This window comes from Helicoverpa zea, chromosome 3 (assembly GCF_022581195.2).
Source record: "Helicoverpa zea isolate HzStark_Cry1AcR chromosome 3, ilHelZeax1.1, whole genome shotgun sequence".
In the NCBI taxonomy this organism is placed as follows: Eukaryota; Metazoa; Arthropoda; class Insecta; order Lepidoptera; family Noctuidae; genus Helicoverpa; species Helicoverpa zea.
This window is the reverse complement of record NC_061454.1, coordinates 10,090,105-10,100,142: the sequence shown is the minus strand read 5'-3', so window position 1 is coordinate 10,100,142 and position 10,038 is coordinate 10,090,105. Positions and strand designations below refer to the sequence as shown.

The window sequence follows — 10,038 nt, the reverse complement described above, 5'->3', positions numbered from 1 at the left end:
ATAAGAAGATAACGAACAGCAATTCATTTTTATATATAAGATAAAACATCTTTATTTTGTTCTTTAGTTAAATACTAGCTTTTCCTCGCGGTTTTAGTTGCGTTCCGAATATATGTGTATATTTTTTGGGAATAGTTTATGATTTTATATATATATCCTTCATTTTACAGATAAAAAGTTTTAAAATGCAGTTAAAAACATTTTGATTATAAAATTCAGGATTTTAAAGACATATTTTATTGAAAATAATATGTTTTGCCTTTTTATTTTCACATGATGCTTCTACGGCGACCACGGGCACGGCAGTGCTTCCGCACGGACGAGCAAATCGGAATGCAAGTTGCAATATTTGCTTGAGAACTTAGTTACCGAATATAGGTTTCGAATTGTATAAATATTTTTTTCTTAGCACTAAAATTGTTTTGTACTATCGATTAATACATAATTAGCTCCATTTGCATTATATAACTTTCTCATGAATAGCTTGAAAACGATTGTAAATTATTGTATTTTTTTTAAGAGAGTATCTACTTATGGCGTTTCTTGCGGATTCTTCTTCATAAGACCGAATCTTTGGCACCCTGCAACTAGTCTGACGTGAAAGAACTTTCATAGGGCTATTTGAAATAATAAATAATTACTGTGCCTGTGTTTTTTTTTTTTCAAAGGTATCACCCTACTGAAATGACTCCTCCCATTTGGTTGATGTTGTTGAGGTTATTAGTATCAGTGAAGTTAATGTGATAGTTAGTTCTATGACGAAGAAATTATTTATACTAGGTTATTTTTATGCACCCAGTAAGACTCGTACGTACTTCTAACTAGAATACAATATCGATATTTGTTGAATCCGGTAGTGGTTCAACCCTAGTAATGGCAGCCATTTTAGTTACTACTGCAGACTGTAGGAGTGCAGGTTTTTTTCGTGACATTTCCTGTCCCTATAGTTATATGTCAATGGGACAACCGGATACGACCATTGATACGACCGACATATACAGTCCATAGCCAAGAATAGAATAGACAGACCTATTATAGTCTAGACAGCAGTCGGTCATTTTGCCAGAAGGAGGTGATGTGACAGTTTTTGTGAATGGTGACCACCAAGAATTTTTTACTTGAAGTGTTTCCATGACAACCTTCCTTGCTCTACCACTCAATCTATTTTCTCATTAGGATATTACCTATACCTATGTATATAGACTATCCTTGTCATGAGTACAAAGTCGCTCACTGACGTCCTTATTTATTGAATACGCCACTGTTTACTGACTCCATATAACTTATATAGCAGTGTTTCTAGGCTTCATAATAACTTTTTATATTGTAAGGTAGTCTCCAGAATGCGCAATATTGACCGTCTAGGGAGCACCTAATAGAATTGCTAAAGCAGCATCCACACTAACTTGCTACACATACTAATCTGCGCTCTACACTACTCGCAAAGTTAGTTAGTTATTATGGAAGATTTCTTCGACTTACCTCATTGCCTTACTATACCCACTTCTCATTGGCTCGGATTAACTTTCCCAGTAATTACCATTAGGAATTTCGCGAGCAGTGTGGAGGCTGCTCTATACTTATTTGTCTGAAATGTTTGACACAGCAGTTGTCATTTTGTGATGGCGGCGCTTGGGGAGTTACGCTAACGCTACTGTTCTTTATCATACGACGCGGTGTTTTCTTAGTTTTGCTTATAAGATTTTGTTTATTTGAAATTAATTTATTTTATACTATTTTTAATATGTGTTATCAAGTGGACTTTTTCAATAAATCGTATTTTTCTACGATCTTTAACTGGTGCTATCAATATTGTGTTACTAAATAAAAAAATATTATACTTATTGGAACCTTATAAGCGTAAACATTGAATGTTTAAGTGAAATATTAGAATTTTAGAAGGCTTAAGGAATTTCCCGACTTTATTCAGAAGTTTTGCAAGTAAACAGCAAATATGAATGATGTTCGGGACAAAGTGGTCGCTGGAAGCTCGACGTGGGAGAGTAATGCAACTCAGAGTGATTCCTCACCAGAACTGCAGTCTTCACCAAGTGGAAGTGGCGAGACTCCTCAGACTCCCGGAGCGCCAGTACCGTTGGCTCCTCACTTGGCTGCTGAATTGCATCCAGATTTGCTGCAGCAGGGTTGGCGGAAGTACTGGTCCAAAAGAGAGAACCGGCCATACTTTTGGAACAAGTTGTCCGGTGAGTCAATGTGGGAGTTACCTGCTGTTAAGCGAGATTTTGACCCTATAACAGATCCATTGGGTATTTGTCACACTGGGCCATCAAATGCGGGTAATATGACTCCCGGTACCAACAAACGTCGTCCATCTGAAGATAATGGACCTCCACCAAAGAAGTTTGTACTGGCTGGCCCATGGGATATAGAAGTACCAACTAATGTTGTAATATATGAGAGACCTCCAACTATATGTCCACATCCCCATCCAGAAATAGAAGGATTTAGATTTACTTTGGCTAATAAATTAAGACAGTGCTATCAAGAGCTTTGTCACACAAGGGAAGGCATAGATGCCCCAAAAGACTCATTTAATAGATGGTTGATGGAAAGGAAAGTAAATGATCAGGGTGGTTCTGATCCACTTCTACCCAGTCATTGTTTTCCAGAAATATCACATTCGATGTATGAAGAAATCATGAATGACATTCCAATAAAGCTGACACATCCAAAGTTTACTGGTGATGCAAGAAAACAATTGTCTAGGTATGCAGAAGCAGCTAAGAAAATGATTGAATCTAGAAATGCATCACCTGAAAGTCGTAAGGTTGTAAAATGGAACGCTGAGGATACTTTCCAATGGTTGCGGAGAACTGTAGGGGCAACGTATGATGATTTCCAGGATAGACTTGCACATTTAAGGGTGAGCCACTTATATATAATATAATTTATGAGCCGCTATGATGGATCGTTCACTGTTCGTGCTGTGAGACTGTGGAATTCCCTTCCACACTCGATACGCGAAAGCCCATCGTTGGGTGTATTTAAGAGACGAGTAAAGGAATACTATTTATCAACATGAATGATATATATATTGATATATATATGATTCGTATGTATATATATAATATATATTTTTATATGTATTATGTTTATTTTTGTAATATACTAAACTAATATGCAATATACTAAACATATTTGTGTAGTTTTACTACATATATATGTTTAGTATATTGTTATTTTATATATATATATTTTTTTTTTGTTTGGTTATTAATGTTTGTTGTACACTTTTTTTGAATCTACCCTACCACTATCGAATCTCTCTATGGCTTTAAGGTTGGCTGTAAGAGAACCCAATTCTGGGTTAAGCTCGCTATTGTACATAAACTGTCTGTATTCTTTTTATGTATTTATTGTTAAGTGTGCAATAAAGAATAAGAACAAGAATAATTTCTATATTTAATATTACATTATAGATTAAACCCATTTTCTGTTTGTTTGTTTATTCCCTGAAGACTGAACCAATATGCAAAATTCTTGCACTTTCCGTAACTACACTATTTCACTATTTATTTTATTTGTAACAGTTGGACTACACTTTATTCAGTGTTATGGTTTTTTTTTTTAATTCAGCCTGTTCAGACAGTGTCCAAATTACATGCATTTTACTCGAGGTAGATATTCTAAGACTCTTGTATGAACTAAGTAATAAATAAAAACTACAAACAGTAAGAAAGTACAGAGACAAATCACAAAAACAAATTCATATAATAGCCTCTCTATTGCCAAAGCGAGGGTCCTTTGTCAAAAAAACAATCCTGACATATGCATTTAAAAATATTTACATGCTTTAAGCTGCTAATTAGTAAGAACTCTGTATGACAATATTAAGGATATTGCTTTTAAATTGTGTGTGTATGTTAATTTCAGAGACAATGCCAACCACACCTCGCTGAGACTGTGAAGGCATCAGTGGAAGGAATCTGTCTGAAAATCTATCACTTGTCTGCTGAATATGCCAGAAAAATCAGGGAAAAACATAGTGGTCTCCTCAAAGAAAATGGAATACAAGTACAGTACTTTTTAAGACTTTTTGCCATTCTTTTCAACTGTTGTTTGGTATTTAAAAAAAGCTTTTACTAATATGTCTTTGAACGTAATGGTTCTTTGTCCTTAGGAACTTCAGGCACCACTACAGCAGGCGGCGCTGCGTAAAGTGTGGTGTTACCCCGTACAGTTTGCAGTGCCGGCGCCGCGACCGCCGCTAGTAGAGCATTTCCTCGACCGCGATCAGACTTTATTACGATATCTCGGTGAAACACAAGTGCTCAATGCTGTGTATTTACAGAAATTGGTAAGAATTTTGCTTTTTTACTATCTTTTGTTATATCCACTACATATAGGACCGAAATAAATAAAATCATGCAGCTACTGCTATACTACCAGACGCGATGCGGTATGGCAAGATAATTTTGCGTTAATATTCGTTAGTACAAAAGCAAACACTGCTGCAGTGGATAGGCCGCTTACGGGACAAATAATATTGGACCGACAATAAGGTTACATCTCACATCGACACTTAAAACTGAATATTGGTTTTCCCCAGGAGTGCTTATACCGCTACAGCTGCTTTGACGACAAGAAGTTCGAGCAGTTCTTGTCGCGCGTGTGGTGCTTGCTGCGGCGCTACGCGGCGTGGGTGGGCGCGGGCGGCGAGGCGCAGCTCACGCAGATGTCGCTGCCCGTGCCCGTGCTCGAGTGCCTGCACCGGTGCTTCGGCGTCACCTTCGAGTGCTTCGCGAGTCCACTCGACTGCTATTTCAGACAATATTGCTCAGCATTCGCTGATACTGACTCGTATTTCGGATCTCGAGGGTGAGCAGACTAACTATCACTACGATCCAAAGATATATGTATTTCTGTAATATATTTCTTCTTATGGTGGCAAACCATTACCTTCCGACCTCAGGTACGTGGTCCATACCCCTCGCGAATCGACCCGCTGATGCCTAAAAATGATTCCTGCAATCAATCCTTCCAGGAATCAGTTTTATATATTATATAAAACTAGAGAGAGTTTGCTTGATTAAATACTTTTATCTCATAATCTCAGGAACTACTGTTTTCCGTAGTCAAAAAGTATTTCTGTGAAACAATAAATGAGCTTTGTAAACTTTACGTTTTAATTCGTTATTTGTATTTTCATGTTTTATTGCTGGTCAAACGTAATTCTTTCTCATCCTGCATTATTTGTTCAGGCCATTCCTAGAGCTACGCCCCGTATCGGGGTCTATGGTGGCGCACCCGCCGTACTGCGAGGAGCTGCTGGAGGCGGCGCTGCGCCACATGGAGCGGCTGCTGCAGGACTCGGCCGAGCCGCTCAGCTTCGTCGTCATCCTGCCCGAGTGGCCCGACCGCCAGACCCACGCGCTGCACAAACTACAAGCCAGCCATTTTAAGAGAAAACAGGTGATTAACCAAAGCCAAATCATCTCACAAGCACTTATGAACATTAAAAATATTTGATTCTAGTTCTTTCCAACTTTCAATTTCTTAACTACATACCTATGTGTACGGACGTCAGCATAACAACCTACCCCAATCTGTCAATTTTCTTCAATCGACTTTCAATCTTATCGCAATAGTGGAAGGTTTATGTTCGATTGGTAAAATTTTACAGGGTAGGTAGGTTGATCTGCTGGCGTCCGTACCTAAATTTCATAATGCAGAAGTGAGTTTGTTTGTTACGCTTTCACGTAAACACGGCTACGTCGATTTGAATTACACATAGAAATTAATAGTGCCTTACCGTAGGAGATAGTCTACTTTTTACATGTGTATTAGAAGTTGTTCAGACATAGGTAATACAGCTACGTAAACTTGATCTCCGAGATAGGTGGAGCTCAAACAAGTATATAAACTCACGTAATTATAAGATACAATATTTTTTTTACTGTTTTCAGGTTGTAATTCCAGCATTTGAGCACGAGTACCGCCACGGATTTCAACATGTTCTTACTAAGTAAGTGCCAAATTTGCTTAATCACAACAGGAATATCATACACAAAACGGTATCTATTTGAGAAGAATGTGGTGACTGGTAGCGGTAAATTCAAATATTATATACATTTTACATTAAAGGAACTTTCGGAATAAGACAAAGACATCAAAAGTTACTGTCAAGTATATTATTGCCGCGAATAATAAGATCACGCCTCATTTCTGATGTTAACGCAGGTAAAGAATCAAAAAATTATTTTATATTTCAATTTCCTGCTCCAGTTGGAGCTTGAAGCCGTAAAAGTAATTAGGTATGCACCATAAACAATTACCTTCTTACCACAAAAACTTTTAAACGTCAGTTTATGCCTTGTCAAAAAAAATGTCAAATTATGACGTTGACACACGGTTCATTTTGCAGCCAAAATTTTATTAGACAAGTGTAAAACAGGGGTTAAAGTTTTGGTAGTAAGGCCATTAATATTTTGAAACTAGACGGCACCATCAGGAAGAGCACATTAGGTGCCTATGCTACGTTGACATGACAGTGCTTATGGTCGATGATTTACAGTACACTGCCATTTTTTTTTACTCTCCATGCCAATATAAAACCGTCCCAATCAGTGATTTTGACGTAATTTTACTAAAAACCGGCCAAGTGCGAGTCGAACTCGCGCTCGCAGGGTTCCGTACCATCCAAACTAATATTCTATATATATTTATGGATATCGAGCAAAAATGAGCAAAAAAATGACGTTTGTTGTATGGGAGCCCCCCGAAGTATCTATTTTATTCTAGTTTTCAGTATTTGTTGTTAAAGCGGCAACAGAAATACATCATCTGTGAAAATTTCAACTCTCTAACTATAACGGTTCATGAGATACAGCTTGGTGACAGACGGACGGACGGACGGACAGAGGAGCGAAAACAATAGGGTCCCGTTTTACCCTTTGGGTACGGAACCCTAAAAACTATATACAACCGGTCCACGCGGGTTGGCGGTGGACGTTACCGTCAACAGCGACAGTTCTATACTACTATACAGGGGCTTGTTTCTGCTTAGTCAATAATGTGAGAATTAGATAACAATTGAATCTCAATAGCAGTTTTACGTTAGCGGGCATTCTGCTACTAATATAGGACCGATCGTATCGTCCAATGACATTTCATTAGTTTGATATTGGTCTGCCATTTGACCTAGCATAATCGAGCATTCCAACTTCATACAAACGGACGAAGCGCGAGATATTCAAACACATTTACATTACGCAGACAGTCACGATGGAGCCGCAGTGACTAACGGACGGTGTGTTGTTTCTTTAACAACAACCGCGCGATTATTTTCTCTGGGTGCTGTTTATGGGTGCATGAAAAGCTTCAAATAATACTTTGTAATAAAGCATTTCGTACGTCTCAATCGAGGCGCAAATATTTTTCGGTCGCAGCGATTTTTTATCCTACATGTGGCATGATGCGTATATGTAAACCCGAGACCAAGACCTATTTGATGATCTTGCAAATATTTTTTCTGATAAGAACATCTTAATTACAACGGGCCTTGCATGCCATTAGTCATCGCAGTGGCATGAACATCCGGTAATTGGCAGTTCAAAATGTCCACTGCTGGATTGGTTGTTTCTTTTCGGATTTTTTAACCTTGCATAACAATTATTGTTGCCACAAAGAAGCATCTAACCGTTACAAAAACAGGATGCTTAATACAGGTTAGATTTATATTTGTTATTACAGGTCAATCCTTAGATTTTCTTGTGTACGTGGATAATAATGAGTACCGACAAAAACCATTGAACCGGTACTGGCAAAGAAGCAAAGACAATAGAACGTAATCCATGACTTTAATTACTACCGTCTAGTAGGTATTACGGTTATGATAACTATTAGCTGTATCTTTTGTATTACAGTGTTTTAAGTACAATCGCATTGCTTATTTGTTACATGTCTGATAAGAATAATGTATAATTGTATTTCTCAGCATTCAGCAGAAATCTTGCATTTAATTTCATGGCTTCACATTTATACCTAAATAACTGATGCGATTGTTTAAAATCTGTATTCCATTAGTAAGTATATGTAAATGTAGAGATACATATGTAGTCAGAACAAATATTATGTAGACATTGTAAGACCGTTAGCAAGTTAGATCTCGAAGCAAGTCATAATTTCAATTTACTTGAACGTCTGTAAGCGTTCTACGACGCAATACGAGTGCTAACGGTCATACTGTAGGTAGAAAGGAGGTTATCATATGCGGATAGTTAATAGTCTAGGCTTGTATTATCCTTCAAGTAGCTAGGCTTGGTAATAGTAGGAAAATAAATTATTCTATAGAAAATATGTTGATTATCCAACCCATCTAGGGTTCTTTAGAATTCAGTATAACAGTACTCTTATTGTTTCACAAGAGCAGTCGATAAATGGAGGCGTGGACTTGGAACACAGCGTACGTAACATATGACATGTCACAGGAACGAGGTGTACTTCAGATGGGGCGGCGGCACGGTGGTGGTGTGGCTGCAGAACGCGGCGGGCTTCGCGCGCTGGGGGCCCACGGAGGAGCGCGTGGAGGCGCTGCTGGACGCCTGGCGCCCGCGCGCCAAGACGCGCGAGCCCGCGCCCGCCGCGCCGCCCGACGCGCCCGCGCCGCCAGACAAGCGCTAGCCACGCTGTAAATATACACTGTACATACATTTACTTAGCGTAATGGATGGTACCGATGGTATCTTTTTTATTTTTAAATCTCGCTTCTCTGTTGTATAGTTCGATAAAAGTTTATTATGTTTTGATTGTTTATTATATTTTCTGAAAAAAAAAAAGTTTTTTTTATTGGATGTTAGAAGGACGATCCGCTAAAGATAATCATGGATTATTAAAATGAAAGGGTGCCCACTGCCATAATCAAACTGCGTTATCTATCCTGTCAGTTTCACCTTAAAACCTTCCCGGATTTGACAGTAAGTGCTTTCCTCCGACTATCATCTTACGTATTTCAGTGCTAAAAAAAATATATCACGCCATTTCGGAATAGGAAAACTAAAATATATGGGTGAATTACTACCTACTTAATAATATAATATACTTATTAATATTATAACGCTGAAGAGTTTATTTGTATGTTGCTTGAACGCGCAAATCTCAGTAAGTACTGGTCAGATTTTAAAATTATTTCCTTTCATTTAGATAGCCTAGAAGGCTTTATGGCTACTTTTTATCCGAGTTCGTGCAGAAGTTCCCAGCGACGCCGCTGGCAGAAGCTAGTAAAATTACAGATCCGAAAATTTGTAAGTTTGTTACTCTTTCACACAGAAACTACTGAATGGAAATTGATAGTAATATAACTTAACGTTACGTTAGAATAACATATAGGCTACTTTCTATCGGGACACGGGTGAAACCGGGCGTCACAATTATTTCTTCTTTTATGTATCCCCCCTAAATATTTCCTTATATTATCCTTTGTGTTCTCTGCCTATACGCTCCCGTGTGTACTCTTCGTGATAAACTCCCTATGTAATCTTCCCCCTCTCTTATATACTATCCCTAGTCCCCAGGCCGGCGAACAAATTTTTTTTTGATACATATGCATTTAAAACTTTGTGAGTGCCTTCCTTACGATGAGTCCGACAAACTTTTCGAATGCGCAAATTTTGGTGCCGCTGCGTTTTTTAAGGCTTGACTCCTGAAATTGTCGATATGACGTCACTATGGCTCTTCGTACATACACGTTTCATCTTATGAGATTCGTTTAATAAAGTTAACTAGAGAATGGTGGTCAACTTGTCCGATAAAGATCGTGCTGCGTTTGGAGTGTCCACCATCCTGAAAATATATCTATATTTTCCGGACGGTGGTCACTCCATATGCAGCATGATCTTTGTCGGACAAGCTTACCACAATTTTCTAGTTAACTTTATTAAACAATTCTCAAAAAATGAAACAGGTATGTACGAAGAGTCGTAGTGACGTCATACCGACATTTTCAGGATGGTGGACACTCCAAACGCAGCACGATCTTTATCGGACAAGTTGACCACCATTCTCTAGTTAACGTTATTA

General features: G+C 38.3%; 1 protein-coding gene across 2 annotated transcripts; it reads left to right on the top strand.

Moving 5' to 3' along the window:
• Positions 1-1,594: 1,594 nt before the first annotated feature.
• LOC124646120 (mRNA (2'-O-methyladenosine-N(6)-)-methyltransferase) lies at positions 1,595-8,799 on the top strand. Of its 2 annotated transcripts, none has more exons than XM_047186199.1 (7): positions 1,595-2,884; positions 3,895-4,035; positions 4,142-4,318; positions 4,571-4,839; positions 5,223-5,433; positions 5,928-5,986; positions 8,469-8,799. In XM_047186199.1, exons 1-7 carry the CDS (start codon positions 1,955-1,957, stop codon positions 8,641-8,643), a joined length of 1,962 nt encoding a protein of 653 aa, XP_047042155.1. In that variant the 5' UTR covers positions 1,595-1,954; the 3' UTR covers positions 8,644-8,799. The 2 variants fall into 2 exon arrangements, with proteins under 2 accessions (XP_047042155.1, XP_047042154.1); XM_047186198.1 differs by having other exon boundaries at positions 1,596-2,884; positions 8,451-8,799.
• The last annotated feature ends 1,239 nt before the right edge of the window (positions 8,800-10,038 follow it).

Coding starts and splice junctions, on each gene's coding strand:
- LOC124646120 (XM_047186198.1), top strand. CDS start 1,955: ATGAATGATGTTCGGGACAAAGTGGTCGCTGGAAGCTCGACGTGGGAG. Junction 4,036..4,141: donor TCAAAGAAAATGGAATACAA/GTACAGTACTTT, acceptor CTTTGTCCTTAG/GAACTTCAGGCACCACTACA. Junction 4,840..5,222: donor TCGTATTTCGGATCTCGAGG/GTGAGCAGACTA, acceptor TTATTTGTTCAG/GCCATTCCTAGAGCTACGCC.